General features: G+C 37.6%; 1 protein-coding gene across 2 annotated transcripts; it reads left to right on the top strand.

Annotated features, from left to right (window-relative positions):
- The first annotated feature begins 296 nt into the window (after positions 1-296).
- Positions 297-16,882, top strand: LOC124858272 (zinc transporter ZIP12-like). 2 transcript variants are annotated; one of them, XM_047350230.1, is made up of 12 exons: positions 297-733; positions 2,387-2,698; positions 2,783-2,990; positions 4,127-4,266; positions 4,395-4,566; positions 5,514-5,686; positions 6,346-6,501; positions 6,710-6,790; positions 10,701-10,773; positions 10,898-11,056; positions 11,258-11,328; positions 16,461-16,882. In XM_047350230.1, exons 1-12 carry the CDS (start codon positions 485-487, stop codon positions 16,587-16,589), a joined length of 1,923 nt encoding a protein of 640 aa, XP_047206186.1. In that variant the 5' UTR covers positions 297-484; the 3' UTR covers positions 16,590-16,882. The 2 variants fall into 2 exon arrangements, with proteins under 2 accessions (XP_047206186.1, XP_047206185.1); XM_047350229.1 differs by having other exon boundaries at positions 11,141-11,328.
- The last annotated feature ends 540 nt before the right edge of the window (positions 16,883-17,422 follow it).

Raw genomic sequence — 17,422 nt, 5'->3', positions numbered from 1 at the left:
AGTCTGAAGCACATTGAAGAAAGAATGAAAAATGTTAAATTAATAGGAAGGACTAAACCCATCCAGTGACCTGTAGGTCTGAACATCACTTCAGAGGAGCAGCTTTATGCCACATGTTGGTTTGTCTGAGCTTTGCTGTACATGAACATTTCCTTCTTCCTCTTCTAATTCTTCTTTAAAGACTAATTAATTTCTCGACAGTACCCCCCCACCCCATTCTTTCCCCCTTCTATTTGCCCTGTTCTCTCTCACTTGCATGCACTAATCCTTTTGTTTGGGGCTGAGGGGCCCAGGCTTTCACTAACTACCAGTGAGGACTGGTTCGGCTCAAGGGTGCCTGCTGAGCTCTCTTGTTCTCCATCTGCTGAACCTGACTTTTTCTACTCTTGATTTTCTTGTCTATGTTTATTTTCCATCATTTTCTTGGATTAGACCTATTGCCAGTCCTCAGGGCTTGAGGAAGGCTATTAGCGCTACTGGGAACATGCACTTCAGGAGCTTAGCTCCATGTTTGGTGCTCCTGCTGCATCTTTGTGAGCTGGGGAGAGTCACCGAAGGTAAGGTTCACAACCAGGACTATCTGCAACTGGCTCTCAGGACTTTGGGTCTTCCTTTGGAGAGTGATGAGAAGCCTACTCTCCAGAAGAACAGAATTGGTCTCCTGATCACTAAACTGCTCCATGATGTGCACTGTGCAGAGAGGACAGGCATCACTCAGGACATGTGTGAGAAAGTAAGGCCAGGCTTGTTCTTATCATGGATCTATCAGTATTTGATAGACACTTGATAAATACTGTTACTTCCAGTACTGTATACATGTCCTATTTCAGTAAACGTACATTACTCTGAATAAAAATGATGTTCTCTGTCATATTCTCAAATTGACTTAGGTCTGGACATTGACTGTGCCATTTTAACACATAAACATGCCAGGGGTGGGAAACGTTTTCCCATTTCAATCTTTAGAAAGTCTTCTTTGGCCCACACTCAATTTGTAAACCATTATGATCCAAAAATTATAATTTGATTAAATGAGACATATATACAGTGGATTAGTAGAAATTGTTATCAGTTTTATATTTCTTTTTGGACTCAATAATAAAACATCTTTTCTTTTATATATTAACAAATTCAGTATTTTGAAAGCAAGGTTAATGCACTTTTGAAAGCTATATGAATGCATTCATCCCACTCACCTAATTTGATCAGGTGTCATTTGACTTATCAGGGACCCAATTGGCAACTGTTCTCCTAAACCAACTGATGCTTGTAAATTATTCAGCTCTGAGCAAGCAGCTCTGCAGTAGCATGCAGTCCTTTAAAAATTCTCCCTCTGCGTGATTCATGGGTTTTTTGCTAATTCAGTCACAGTAAAACAGTTCTTTCTGTCAGTAAGTGGTTTTGTATATACTGATTGTTTCACATCCAAATTTCAATGCAGCACAGTACCTCTCGTTAGCACGCTTAGGTCTGTAGTGCCACTCCAGATAGGACATCTTCATTGCTGCTAGAGCTTGTCACAAACTTCACTTTGCAGCAAAAGATAAATTGCTTGTCAATTTTTTAAAATACGGGTTTCAGTGTCCATTTTCCCTTTTTTTTTTTTAGACGTCATGATCAAAACCCATCAATTTAACTTGGATTGTGCTGACTTCTGAATGCTCTTGTTGTGTTCACTGACCTTGACAACACAGATACCCTATTGGTTGTCATAAGTTCTCCCTCTTAGTTTTTAATAATTGTATTTGTTTTTAATTGCATGGTCAACCAACTAAAAGGGTTCTATGGCTGTATGTTCCTGATGCCTGATCTAAACCATTACATTGTAGCTCAGGGTATAAGTTTAGGGTCACTGTCCTGCTAAAAGGTGAATCTCATCCTGAGCTGTAGATCTCTGCGGGTCCTCCAGAGTTACCATGGTGATTCACTGATTAATGCTCTCCTTGGCCACCCTGTCACTTTAGCTAAACAGCCATGAGTTGGATAGAAAGACATACTCTTTCTATTTCAGATGATGGAGCGAACACTGCCATGTGAGAAGTAAAACAGTGCTGAGGCTGAAGCACTTGACCACTATAGGCCTTTCATGCAGAGTGGCTTTAGACATTGCTTGGTTTGACCTAATAAAATGGATTTAGAAGTAGTGCATATTTGTTCAGGTGGGCTGTCAACAGGATCATGTGCTCTTTGTGCCTTAAAAAGCAAGATTAAGAATTTAAAAAAGGAAATTCCTCTTCAGATTTGATTGTTAAGATTGTTAGTGGGTCAAACTGATCTTTGGTATTTTCTTCTTATCAAACTTATCAAGTTGATCCTTTTATTCTGGTAAATTTTGAGAAACTTCAAAGCCTGATGGGTTACATCTTTCTTGTTCTTCTTCTTGCAGTGCCTGACACCGAGCATAGCCCTCTCAGTGCTTGACAATGACAACATTAATCTTACTGAAGAAGATTACCATAAGATCTCAACTGTTCTGCTATATTACATAATTAACTTGAAGGATCTATGTGTCCTAAATATTGGCTCTCCATTAGCTCTTTCGTCCTCATCTGGGAACTTACAGTTCTATCTGCTGCACTTCACGAGCCTGAATCCAAATGAAAACAATCAGTTCCTGTCATACAGAGAGACAGAGAGTATTCTGCGGATCATTAACCAGCACTACCCTCCCCGCAACAAGGAGATGCCTGATTTGCAAGTAAATATCCCTTTCTTTCTAGGGAGATGTATCTTATCAGAACAGGTGCAAAGGTCTATATAAATAATTTCTTTTTGATTTCAGTGTATTCATTCAGCTCGTCTTCTCAAAGAGGTGGAGGTAGATGAAAATCCTGGTGCAAGCGTGGCAGAGGTGCCCAATGTAGCGGCAGCTATAATCAGTCACATCCTGCAGGGACACTGCTTTACACCAAGGAATCTCCCACCCCCAGACTTCTTTACAGATTACATATTTGAGTCTCTAAATTGTTCAAATAACCTGCAGATTATAGGTAAGTAAAAACACATAGGTTTTTAACATTCAGTTAAAAGAAAGTTGACATTTTTAAGTCAACTTTCTATATATTATGAGTATATAGGAGGGGTTACCAAAGTAGGGGTCAAGACCCCTTGGGGGGTCATGGGATTTTCATAATCATCATGATTTGACTACTGAGGAGTGTGGAGGTCCAAACAAGAAAAATTAAATAAATTAATTTGTCATGAAATAAATAAATGTACAATGAAATAAAGAAATGTAACATGACATGTCCCATTAAATTATTAAATGTAATTAAAAACAATTATTTAAAAATACATATAATTAGTACACTCTATATTTTATAAATAAATATAGAGTTTAAAAGATTCTATGTATTTTGGGGGGTTAACCAGTCTCTGGCACTGTAATTTTGGTGTTGTTGAAAAGTTTGGGAACCCCTGGTCTATAGGACATGCTGCTAAGTTAAAGTCATAACCAACATTTTGCAGAGACATGTGTTCTATGGCTTCAATGTTTTTTTATTCATTCATTTATTAACATGGTTCTATAGTACATTCATTCATTCATCTTCTATGCCGCTTATTCTATAGTGGGTCACAGGGGAGCTGGTGCCTGTCTCCAGCAGTCTATGAACGAGAAGCAAGATACACCTTAGACAGGTCACCAGTCCATTACAGGGCAACACATAGACAAACAGGACAAACAACCATGCACACACTCATTCACACCTAAGGGCAATTTAGAGAGACCAATTTACCTAGTAGTCATGTTTCTGGATTGTGGCAGGAAGCCGGAGTACCTGGTGAGAACTTCTTCAAATTCCCTTGTTACTTGAAGTCAAGATGTGACAGGTTTAGCGACCCTCCCATGTAACATCTAACTCAAATCATTATCTCAGTTATTTCTTCTGGGCAAGAATAAAACAAATTGGTTTTATTATGAAGTTTTAATTCATAAGAAATAATAAAGACATTTGAGATTTGTGACATGGATCTCCTTCATGCTGTCAAATACAAAGATCACCCCCAAATAGTACTTGTTGATAAAACTCTTTACTACTCTTTACTTTGGAGAAGCAACACATTTTTTTCCTCTGTCTCTCCTGATGCCCAACACTGACAAGTATGAACCAATATCTCTTCCTAGACCTGGAGGAGCTACTTCATCAGTTAGGAGTTGGACATGACAAAACAGCACTGTACTCTTACAACAGGAAGTGGATCATCAAAGGAAGTTCATATTTGCTGAAAAACTTTAGCCACGATACTGATGGAGACTGGGTGCAGGTGAAGCACAATAACAATGCATTCTTAGAATTATGACAAGAAAACTTAAAAGAATTTCCAGGTACAGTGAAAATCGATTTTAAAGGTTATCAACTCCTTCTGTTGTTTTTCCCTTTTTCTCTAATCAGGTGTGCATATCAGCCAGTCAGATGGTGGACATTTTTTCTTTGGACCCTGATTTACCCATTACCAAGGAGCAATTCAGACAAATTTGTCCTGCCATCATCCAGCAACTGCTAGGCAATGCCTGTGGGCCACTGCAGCAAAAGGCAAGAGGGTCGGTTCCTACTAGTATTGAGAGTAAGCCAATCATCTAACGGTTATTTTTCTCCATACATACCACCACCCTTTTAAATTACATGTTTTAACTTGTATGTTTGTTGAAAAACTATGAACTTTCATAAGGTGGTTTCTGAATATTTGACAGCTGGGCTTATTTTCCTCCATTAGATTTATTCTACATTGAATTTAATTGGCAATAAATATCTTTGCTACTGATAAATTAATAATGTCAATATAATTGATAAGGCCTTTACTATTTTTGGTAAATTCAATATTAATTTCAATTTATAAATAAAGGCTGTAATTGAAGAGATGCACTGAAGAAATTGGCTGGTGATTGGAATCTTTAGCTTGATTGGCCCTGACCGGTGACTGGCTGGTTGGACCCTCAAAAATCTGATAATTTTCCAGTCAGTGAATACATCATACTAATGCTACCAGGTAACACTGACAACACTACTCTACGTTATAGAAGTTGTTACTGACAGAAAACCCAGTGTTATCTGTTTGTCCGTGAAGTGTCCAAATAAAGTCAGAAAAGCACAGAGACATGGGAAGCTACTATATATGTAATGCAACATCAAGACATGTCTATGGTTCATTTAGGTTACAAGAGAGCAAAACTTATAGCAAATAACAAGAGTGGTGAACAAAGAACAGCAAAGTTAACTGACAGTCATGTAACACACACAGCGTGACATCACCTCTGCTCCTAATTTAAATAATGCATTTACTGAAAGCTGCTCTTATATCATGTTGTACTATAGTTATTCCAGATGATTCGGAAGGGCTTAAAAGTCAAAAGGTCAAAGCTTTAGAGTGGAGTGGAAATTAGCCACACAATTCTGCTTTGTGTATCTCTATATAACTATGCAAAATGTTGTATTATGTTTTCTTAATATTTTATACCTATGATCTAGACAGATGAAATTAATTATCAACTCTAAGTTTTCCTCTTCCTGTAGAGTATGGCTACAGCACACTTGCTGTCCTGATCATCACAATTGGCTCCATGTTTGGGATCTGTCTGGTATTTTTCAATTCATGTCAGGAGACCTATGCACTCATCCTGCAGCTGTTTGTGGGCCTGGCAGTGGGAACCCTCTCAGGTGATGCTCTCCTGCATCTTATTCCACAGGTAAGAGACTCCAACCACATTGGAAGGACCCCTGCACACCAGACTGTAGCTGCACCACGAAAAAAAAAAGAAATAACCACAGAACATGGATAAGGTTTGCAGTGTCTTGGAGGGGTCTTATGTGATACATTAGGAAAGCAATGCAATACGCATTATTCACAATAAAGTGTGAGAGCTTCCCAACTGTTTTGAGATGCACAAAACCTCTGTAGGGAGATTGTAAGGGTTCATTATGAGTTCTAAATGAACCCAGGGTTCCCTGGGTTTCCCTCATGTAACGTATAAGCTGAGGAAAATACTAACAGTGTTTCTTTCTCCAAAGAAATGCTGAAACTGACTGTGGAGGTACAGAAAGTCCCATATTCATAGATACAATTCTGGAGATTGTGGCGAAACATCCAGGTATAAATGTGATGGTAACAAAATGGTGGGATGGTTAAGATAACAGGAAAAAAATACTTTGCGCTGAGTACTGAGAATGCAGTAAGGTCATGCTTGCCTTTTAACTAAGAGGAGCATTTCTACATTCAGCATTGCTCAAGTGGTATGTTGAGATTGAGGAGTCTGTAGAATAGTCCTAATCCAGTGTTAAGGGTTCCCAAGTAACCAAACATCTCTTACTTTTGGATTTAATATGTTTCTTTCCATGTCCTGTGCAGATTCTTGGCCTACATGACAGCAGTCACAGCCATGATGACAAGCTTTATAATGAGGACAAGGACTATCTGTGGAAGATCCTGGGCCTGATTGCTGGGATATACGGCTTTTTTCTCATTGAAAGAATATTTTCCTTTTTAGTCCCTTCTCATGGCCATGTAAGGGTTTTATTTTCTGTAGCCTTTTCAGGTTTACTGACACTGAGACAGATTTCTAAACCATAGATTATCATATATCACAGGAAAGAGACTAAAGTGCTGAGTGATTTCTTTCCAATAAACTGTGAGAATGTTGCAAAAGCAAACACTTTTGTCATGACTTTGCACACTGAGTAACAATGGTCGCCTGATGTTATTTTGTCTGCAGGGTCACTGCAGTGACCTTACCCTGGACCTGAACTGTAATGGTCAGTCTCAAAGGAGCAAATCCATTTCCACCATCCAGTTGGTGAGTCTCATCTCAGCCCTGACTGAACTGATGGGTTGTTTAAGGATTCTTGGCAGAAAACCTGCATTCCTGTCATATCCCCATTTTTTACACTTTGATAGAACAGGAGATGAAACTAATGACAAAGCAACTCTTGGAAGATGTTGTGAATATGAATCTGAGAATATTATTTAATGTTTAATATTCATATTTTAATATTTTATAAAATAATATTTCGGTCTGTTAAGGGTTGTCCTGTGAATACCAGCCCATTAAGGCAATGGTATTAGGACAAAATAGAAAGTTGTGAGACGAGCTCTGACATTATTGAACAGCAAAAACTCTGCACATATATGGAATAAATTCACACAATTTCTTAAAATACAAGAATTTATTAACAAAAATACTCAAGTCAAACATATTTCAATCAACAAACTCTTTACTATGCTAAAACAATCCAACTAAAGTACCAAGCAGAATTAAAGAATAACGAAGACTAATGGGCTATGTACAATATAAACAAGTTGATTTAAGATGATTGAAAACCATGATCGAAAGAGTGATGCAATATGTAATATTTATGTTTGAGAACCAAGGATTATCTTGAAGAATCTGGAAATGAAGTTAAGTTAGTCTTGGAACCAACTTAGACAACCATTCACAATGCAAGATCAGATAAAATATTATTTTAATAAAATAATGTTTTAAGAATGATCTGCTGAATAAACCAACCTTCTGGATGACTAATTCTCAACGGTGTCTCATTAGCTGCCTTTATTTATTAAAATAATATTTAAAGAAATATTATTAAGGGAATATTTTGGAAAAGAGCCAAATCTTTCTGGAGAAATTGGGCTTAATGGTGTTTACTTAGTTATCAGATTTAGTAAAATAATGTTTAGGGACACATTATTTACTGGATTGAAATCTAACAACATTTCTGTTAAATGTTCCCTAGCAGGCAAGCACGTGTTCTTAGCTTGTTAGCAGTGAAAGCTAACAAAGGAAGCTGATAGCTGAGCACCAGAATCAAACACACACCTTTAAAATACCATTAATAAAAGGGTTCAAATGCATAAGCGCGGACGGCACGTTATGATCAATCTTCTGTGTTTAAAATCACCCTTTAAATAAAGTTTGTCTTAACTTTAAAAACACACAAACAAAACAAAACTTCATAAAATGAAAAACGTTTAGATCATTTCAATCTAAATCCTTCTCTATTATTCTGCCCAAACCTAACCTCTGAGCCATGCTGAGGAGGAGTTGTCCGGGCGACGAAGAAGTTTGAAGAAAGCTCTGTGAACAAAGGGTTAGCTTCCAGCTAACCTCCATACCTGTGGATGAAAGATGACTCGTTCTGTCCGCCAACCAACTGCACGCTGCCACTGGATGTGGCTCCTGTTGTTGTCCTCTCAGACTCGGCTTGTAGAGACAGCGTCTCTGCAGGGGATTCTCTGGAGCACAGTTTGCTTCTGCAGGCCTCAGAGACAAAGTAAAGCAATGCTTATACCTTAATTTCCCTTCTTTATGAATGAAATCACCGGGTACACAAGCAGTGATTCACTTGTACTTAACTTTGCATATGATCGCCTGATCTTATGATACCCTTGGGTCCAGTTTGAAGAGTTTATGTCTGTTTGCCAGCAAAGAGACATTAGCGCGCTGTCTCACGGGCCAGCCTCGCACAGAGTCCGGATGGTAGAGAAAGACTTTTGGGGGAAGTGGGGGTTTTATGTGGACAGTGGCTTAATGGGAAGTTCGCTGTTACCCCCAATTCCTAAGTTATGCCGGAAGTAGCTTAATGCAATTTATTTTGAAAGTTCCAGAAAAGTCCGTACCGCATTGTAACTCATGGCTGTGGGTCCCAACAAAAATTATACTAAAAAAGTTGCAAATAAAAGAAACAAATTCATATTAAAAATCGTCGTTCTACTGAATTTCTCTTCAATCCTTCCTCCTCTGCTGTCATATAATAGTAGATGCGGTGCAGTGTGGGAGGGATTAAAGATACTTGGCAAATAGTATGATGGACAATTACATTACATTTTCCAGAAAACTTGTATTGAATTGAAGAGATATCTTTGAATGCCTACTTGAAAATATTTTTGGACAGACAGAAGTCCAAAAGAAAACAAGCAAATATATTTAGAGAAAATCAATATATTTACTCCACAGATACCCTTTTTTCCAAGACAATATGTAGTTTTGGTACATCTTCCACAATCAGATGACTGTGGGTAATTTTGGAAACTCCGACTTCAGTCAAATGAAAAAAGAGAACTGTGTTTATTAGTAATGTCTATTCTGTTCTGAAAGCTGATACTCCACATGTATAGCTGAGTCAGGATGGGATCAATGCTTGGAAACACTGGCAGAGGTACAGTCTGATTTGTTTTTGTCCTCAAGTGGTGAGCTGTTAGTTGGAAAGCTTATCAAATGTAGCGAGGCCCTAGTCAAATGTAATACCATTAAATGAGATAAAAGATTATTTTGCAGGTACATGTCACAATAAGAACTTGTTGACCACTTGGTATATTTAGTTTGTTGTTTGCTGTCTATTGGTGCACCACCAAAAGATCATCATGTATGAAACACATACTGACAACAGAACATGTTTCCATTCAAAGTAACTGTTTGAAAAGCAAAAACGTATAGTGATTTAAGTAAATGCAGTTTTATTGATTTTTACACTGCATGCCTTCATATCAGGCAGTTACTTTGACTGGGAACATTTCACATGTTCCATTCTCAGTATGTGTTTCACACAGGAAGATTGCTTCCTGGTAAATACTTGTTGACCACCATAAAATTAATCGTCTGATACAAAGGCAATGACAGTTTAAAAGGTGACCATAAGCATTTGCAGAAACTGCTATAACATTTTTGAGACTGGTGGATCATTGGTCTGGTCTCGGTCCTTTCTAAAACAAGCTTTTTAGCCTCAGTCTAGGTGACCTGTTTTTATTCTAAATGAAGACAGCAAGAAAGGTATCTACTTTGGGAAAACGTTGACACCTTGTAATGTAAAGGGAACCCCACAGCCAAAGTTCTAACCTATTACCAAAAGTCACCTCCTGTGGCTATTTTGTTTGACAGGGATCTGCTGCTGCTAAACATTTATAACTAAATATCCCATTTACCTTTCTTTTATGGGGGGAGGGGGGTAATTTGACCTGTCAGCAATGTGTGAGGAGTCAATTAAAAGTGTAGGAGGTTTTCAATATTTTGAAATGATCATATAAGAAAATTGTAAACTAAGATTACATGAACTAGTGTGTGAAAGATAAAGGTGCTTGGTTACATTTTTTAACCCTGATTTGGTACGCATGCATTGCCATTTTTTGCTAATTTACCTCCATTATATATATGTACCTGTGGAGTTGTGCATTGAATATCAGCTTATTTCTCTTAGTAGTTATTGTGGTGTGATAAATTATTGAGATCAATAAAAATAACAATGTATAAATCTCACTTATTTAATATAAAACTTTCTCAATTGATATTATTTAGGCCAGTTTACACCAAAATATGAGAGATCATGTCCCCTGATCAAATCAAAAATAATAAGGGATTTATTGAAGACAAATAACCACTTCCCTGACAGTGGACTATGAGATCATTACAAAAAATGAGCAAGCGGAAACTGCAAAATTACAAAAATACTGAACAAGGTAAATGACTAGCTCTCAAAATATATAAATGAGTCTCTTCTTTTATTGTTTGTTTTATTTTTGACAGGGAAATATTAGCACTTAGTATTATACAATAAAAAACGGGGGGTTTTACCTCATACAAAAGCTTTTAAATTGTGATTGTATGTAGCTGTTTAGAAAAAAAAAAAAAGCTGACGGCCCATAGTGCAGCAACTCAAACGGTGAGAAGTCAAAAAAGGTTTCAGAGCCTGTAATATTTGTCTCCATTTTTGCAGGGCTCAGTAGAAGATGTAGAGGGCCCAGAAGTGTCTCCTGTACATACAAACACGGGAAGCACTCCTCGTCAGAGTAAGCAAAACAAGTAATTTGAAATCAGTCCAACAATCCTGTACTGTGTAATTAGTAATCTGGCACAACAGAGGAGCCATCTGAAGACAAGTTTCAATTACGAAGACTCTCTTTGTGTTTCCAGGACAAGTGGTTCCTCTGCTGGCTGTGATGGTAATTATGGGAGACAGTCTTCATAACTTTGCCGATGGCCTAGTTGTCGGAGCAGCTTTCTCTTCATCAGTCGAGACCGGCATGGCAACCACTGTGGCCATTCTGTGCCACGAGATCCCACACGAGATGGGTGAGAGATCATTATTTTTATTTATCCACTGAGGCTAGAAAACAGAAAACAATACGCTTAAGTGACCACATTTCTGACTTTAAGGGGACTTTGCGGTGTTACTCAGCTCTGGGCTTTCAGTGAAGACTGCAGTTCTGATGAACTTCCTCAGCGCTCTAACAGCTTTCATGGGCCTTTACATCGGACTTTTTGTCTCTTCAGACATAGATGTACAGCAGTGGATCTTCTCTGTGATGGCTGGGATATTTCTCTATTTGTCCCTGGCAGAAATGGTAAGGCACTTTTCTATGAAGCAAGAGTTTCCTACATCTGTCAGATCCCAAGAAAAAAATATAAGCATACTAGGTCTGGTGTTAAAAACAGTACCTCGTAATGAGGTGTACAAAATCTACAGCACAAATATAATGGAAAAGGATCAAATAAAATGAACAAATAATAGTTTGGATAAAGTACTCATACGAAACACTCATACAAACCAATTGACATTGCAGGAGGACAAAACCTGCTTTGCTACTGCTATGCAATGTATGGAAAGATTGCTTTTTTTTTAGCTGATTAAAGTTTTTTTGTTTGCTTGCTTTTTGGTTTTTTGTTGGAAATTTGCAACAATTGTGTGCTGCTGCTTCAACTGTCAAATTCAGTTTTAGTTCAGAAATGCTCCACATGTCCATGTTACTCATAAAAAAACATCCAGTTTGCAGGTGTAAACAATCCGTAGTGATATGCTGAGAACAAACATTAAGCAAGAATTGAGATAGTGGCAAGTTGCTTTAGAGCCTGCAAAACAAAGAAAAAGTACTGCTGTATTCTAAAATGCAATGGTTAAGACCTATATTATATCCTTTAAATCTGTTTACAATTGCATAATTCAATCTCATGATAAATGACAAAGTACAATTATCTTTCTCAAAACATGTTGTAGTTCCAGAGGACAGAATTTAGAAGTATGCTGCAAATACCACCCCTGATACAACCCCTTGCTGTTTGTTTATATGAGCATGCACTGATAGAAAATTAACAATTAAAACAATTATGAAGTCTGAAAACATAAAGTCACCAAAGAATATTTTATTTTCTGCTAGACACTTTCAAAAGGTTAATGTCATACCATGTAATAACCAAAATTACAACAAATGATACAACATACCAATCTAAGTTGACCATACAGTTAGCTGCTCAGTCAGCTCATTGTTCTTCATTGTTGTGGTTAAACATGTACCGCTGCAATCATACATGTGTTAAAATACTCAAGTCTAACAGAAAAAATCGTTGCAGGATTCTGCTGATACTTCCACTAATGCTGCCCTCTGTTGGCAACATTAGGCTAGTGTTCGGTTATTTCTGTATCCATGTCATATTGCAGTTTGGCTGTATGAAGACTAGAAGCAGTCTGAGATGATGAGACGGCATCCATCCCACTTTGGATGGAGCAGCTCTTCTTTCTAGGAATCTGGACGAATTTATTAGCTCTCCAAACCTCTGACAACCCAGGGTTCAGACCAGGAAGCAGGGTCGTAGTTTAACACTCCTCTCTGCAGCTTCTGTACTGCTACCCACACATTACCCTATTAAGACAGTGTATCACCCACGGCCAAAATTGAATAGATTGAAAATTTATCTAAAATGAGGAAATCAGGAAAATCTCATAAAAAATGAACACAACTCAGACCAAAAAGAAAAATAAAACAATTAAATGTGGTTTACTGAACATAAGATCTCTCTCTTCAAAGACATTGCTCGTTAGTGACCTGATTTGTGACAATCAGATTGATTTATTTTGCCTCACAGAAACCTGGCTGCAGCAAGAGGATTATGTTACTATAAATGAGACAACTCCTACTAATTATTTACATTTTCACATTCCTCAAAATACTGGGCGAGGAGGAGTAGCAACCATCTTTTAGTCCGATTTATTGACTAGTCCCAGACCAATCAATAGCTACAACTCTTTTGAATATTTCATCCTTAGTTTTCCTAATCCAAATTGCAAAGTACTAAAACCACCTCTGTTTGTTGTTTTGTACCGTCCACCAGGCCCTTACTCTCAATTTTTAGGTCAGTTTTCAGACCTTTTATCTGATTTAGTGTTAAATACAGATAAGGTTATTATAGTGGGGGATTTTAACATTCATGTTGACACTGAAAGTGATACCTTAAATATAGCATTTAATGCTATCTTAGACTCAATTGGCTTTGCCCAAAACATTAACAAACCTACCCACCTTTGTCTTCATTCTCTGGACCTTGTGCTGACATATGGCATTGGGTGTAAAGAAATAACAATATTTTCTCATAACCCTGTCCTGTCTGACCATTTCTTAATAACCTTTGAATTTAATTTAACCGAGTACTCCACACCTGAAAGAAAATTTCATTGTAGTAGATCATTATCAGAAAATGCTGCAACAACCTTTAAAGAATCTGTTCCACTTTTAATTTCCTAATTTTCACAGAAAAACACAGTGGAGGGCAATAATTTTGTTTCTTCCCCTTCACAAATTGATTCTCTTGTTCATAGTGTTACTTCATCATTGCTTGGTGCATTAGACAATGCAGCCCCCTTGAAAAAGAAGGTAGTTATTCATAGGAGCCTGGCTTCCTGGTTTAATTCAGAGCTGCGTACTTTAAAGCACAATGTTAGAAAATTGGAGAGAAAATGGCGCTCTACATACCTAGAGGATTCCTACTTAATCTGGAAAAATAGCCTACTGTTGTATAAAAAGACACTTCACCAAGCCAGAACAGCTTATTTCTCATCATTAATCGAAGAGAACAAGAATAATCCTAGGTTTTTCTTTAGTACAGTTGCTAAACTTACAGTCATAGCTCTGTTGAGCCATCCATTCCCTTAGCTCTCAGCAGTCATGACTATGGGATTCTTCTTAAATAAAATTGATTCTATTAAAAATAAAATCTTTGACATACTACCGAAGATGATTACCTCATCCTCAGCAAGTGAGACAATATTGGAAGTAACTGTAGAACCTGATCTGTGTTTGGACTGTTTTGATCCTGTGGAGCTTCCTGAGTTATCAGAAATATTAGCTTCATCTAAACCTTCAACTTGTATGTTAGACCCAAACCCAACCAAATTATTCAAGGAAGTGTTCCCTCTGATTGCCAGCCCCATTTAAGATATGATTAATCTATCCTTAGTAAATGGATATGTACCACAGGCTTTTAAGGTAGCTGTAATTAAACCTTTACTTAAGAAACCTTCGCTTGATTGAGATGACTTGAAAAATTACACACCTTTATCCAATCTTCCATTCTTATCTACAATTCTTGAGAAAATAGTTGCTAATCAAATGTGTGATCATTTATATTGCAATGACCTGTTTGAAGAGTTTCAGTCAGGCTTCAGAGCTCATCATAGCACTGAAACAGCTCTGCTGAAAGTCACTAATGATATTCTTATGGCCTCAGATAATGGACTTGTGTCTGTACTGGTTCTGTTAGACCTCAGTGCTGCATTTGATACAGTCAATCATAATATTCTCTTAGAAAGGCTGGAATATGCTGTAGGGATCAGGGGAACAGCGCTAGGCTGTTTTAAATCTTATTTGTCTGACAGATTCCAGTTTGTTCATGTAAATGATAAATCATCATTTTGTTTGTTTTTTTTGAAGATATGTTTTTTGGCACTAGTGGCCTTTCTTTTGTATTTTTTGACAGTAGGTAGACAGGAAAGGGGTAGAGAGGGGGGGAGACATCCGGTAAATGTCATTGGGCCCGGAACTCGGACCCGGGACAGCCGGTTCGAGGACTATAGCCTCTGCATATGGTCACGTGCTCCTCCTCACATATAAAGCCCTTAATGATCTAGCTCCATCATACATCAGAGATCTGATTGTTCCATACGTTCCTAACAGAGCACTTCGTTCTCAGACTGCAGGTTTACTGGTGGTTCCTAGAGTCTCTAGAAGTAGAAAAGGAGGCAGATCTTTTAGTTATCAGGCTCCTCTCCTGTGGAACCAGCTCCCAGTTTTAGTCCATGAGGCAGACACCCTGTCCACTTTTAAGGCTAGGCTTAAAACTTTCCTTTTTGATAAAGCTTATAGTTAGAGTGGCTTAGGTTATCCTGAGCTATCTCTGTTGTTATGCTGCTATAGGCTTAAGCTGCTGGAGGACATAATGACCAGTTTCACCCTCTTCGCTACATTCTCACACTACTCTCCAATTTTGCATTATTTGCTGTTATTTCAACTTTTAACTTTGTTCTCTCTTTTCTCTTCCTAGAAGCTACACCTGGCCTGACTCTGTGTCTACCTGTGACACCTTTCTGAAGAGGGGCAACGTTCAAGCTCCTGCTGGCAACAACTTAATGCTCACCCTCTACCGATGATCCACATGGCCCTGTCTTTCAGTGTTTAACCCTTTCTCTCTCCTAGACATGGCAATTGACTGAGGTTTTACTGTGACTAACTCTATGTGTTCTCTTTCAGACTCTAACCTTGAAAACTGGCTCAGAGTTTATCTGTTCTTCCTTTCTAGGTGAAACGACTAAAGGAGCTACATCCATTAACATTTACTATTCCTTCCCATAGAAAGGACTCCTGGATCAGTGCTTCTTTGTTTTCTTTGTGTCTCTGCTCTGTTCTCTCAGACCCCCAGTCGGTCGTGGCAGATGGCCGCTCACACTGAGCCTGGTTCTGCTGGAGGTTTCTTCCTGTTAAAAGGGAGTTTTTCCTCTCCACTGTCGCTACATGCATGCTCAGTATGAGGGATTGCTGCAAAGTCAACGCCAGTGACTGTCCACTGTCTCTACATGTTCATCCAGGAGGAGTGAATGCTACAAGTCACTGACTGGATGTAATCTGCTGGGTTTCCTTAGACAGAAAAACTTTTTATCCAATTTGAATAAATAACTGAATCTGACTGCACTGTTCAATGATTAGGATTAATTGGAATGTATGTACCTGATTGTTGTGAAGTGCCTTGAGACGACATGTGTTGTGAATTGGCGCTATATAAATAAACTGAATTGAATTGAATTGAATTGAATTGAATTAAATTAAATTAAATTAAATTAAATTAAATTAAATTAAATTAAATTAAATTAAATTAAATTAAATTGAATTGAATTGAATTGAATTGAATTGAATTGAATTGAATTGAATTGAATTGAATTGAATTGAATTGAATTGAATTGAATTGAATTGAATTGAATTGAATGATGGTTAACTTTGGTTTAGCTAAACCCTAAACAGCAGCTTTTCTCTCTTGATGAGTGTTCAAAAGGTAGTGAGAAAACAATACAATTCTTACTGAGTCCTTACACTGTATTAGGCACCAATAAAAAAAACTATAGCCATGCAATGCTAATTCCTGGGTTTGGTCAAACTGCTTGTGCTTTTTTTTTTTTTTTCTTTTGTTTAACCTCCTATCTTCCCTCTGTCACTAGCTTCCAGAGATGAATCGAGTGAAGACCAACCGGCCGTTTGTCATGTTCTTCCTGCAGAACCTCGGTTTGCTACTGGGCTGGACTTGTCTTTTGTTACTCTCGCTCTTTGAACGTGAACTAAAATTTTAAATGTAACTGTCACATGACATTAAATTGAAACAGATTAACTATTCTGATGTTTTCATTTTTATTTTTATGTCACTGACTTGTTAATAATCATCTTACAGATGCAAGCATTAGTTTATGGAGAAAATATTTGCCATCATGATATTATCGTAAAAATATGCTTTATTTCCATGAAGGATTAGACTTGTTTTATATTCTTCATGATTTATATTTTTAACATCTTGATTTTTTACTGAGATTGAACTACTTTGGCTTCCACTATTATTATAAGAGATTAAAGTTTGATAAAATGTAAAGTTTTCCATGGTGTTGTTTTATTTATCCTTGTTTATATTAAATCGTATTCCATACTTTTTAAAAATGCAAAGGAACCCAGAATAGCTGTGCTTTTGCACAAGACAAATTACTGTCACATGAAAACTTTAAAGTTAGCAATAAAGAAAGAACATCTGTTTCAGGCATTAATGTTTTCTATTTATAAAGCTCTGTTGTGATAGTTGTTACTCTCATCTTCGACACTTTGTTCTTTGTTTTTCGAGGTCTATGATCCAATAGGAGAGCATTTCCACCCACCTGAGCTACTCGTTCTCTCAATCCACCAACCTGGGTGACTAATGCCTGGTACTGTACAAACACACAGAGAGTCCGACCCACACAGTGCAAAACACTCTTCAGCTGTCAAAGTGGGCCTGCAGAAGGAGGAGGAAGTAGAGGACATCATGATGAATACATCAGCTGCAATAAAATAAATGAAAGATAATTTTACAACAGAACTGAATCTGTGATACTCACATGGTGAGTGGGATCAAAAAGGTTTTGTTTCTTTGTTAATCAGC

Source organism: Girardinichthys multiradiatus, chromosome 21 (genome assembly GCF_021462225.1).
Source record: "Girardinichthys multiradiatus isolate DD_20200921_A chromosome 21, DD_fGirMul_XY1, whole genome shotgun sequence".
NCBI lineage: Eukaryota > Metazoa > Chordata > Actinopteri > Cyprinodontiformes > Goodeidae > Girardinichthys > Girardinichthys multiradiatus.
Note: the sequence above shows the minus strand (reverse complement) of the source record. Positions and strands in the feature narration are given on the sequence as shown.

Excerpts from the sequence above, each read along its gene's own strand:
- LOC124858272 (XM_047350229.1), top strand. The coding sequence starts at position 485 with ATGCACTTCAGGAGCTTAGCTCCATGTTTGGTGCTCCTGCTGCATCTT. Across the intron at positions 734-2,386 it reads CTCAGGACATGTGTGAGAAA|TGCCTGACACCGAGCATAGC; the intron begins GTAAGGCCAGGC and ends TTCTTCTTGCAG. Across the intron at positions 2,991-4,126 it reads AAATAACCTGCAGATTATAG|ACCTGGAGGAGCTACTTCAT; the intron begins GTAAGTAAAAAC and ends ATCTCTTCCTAG.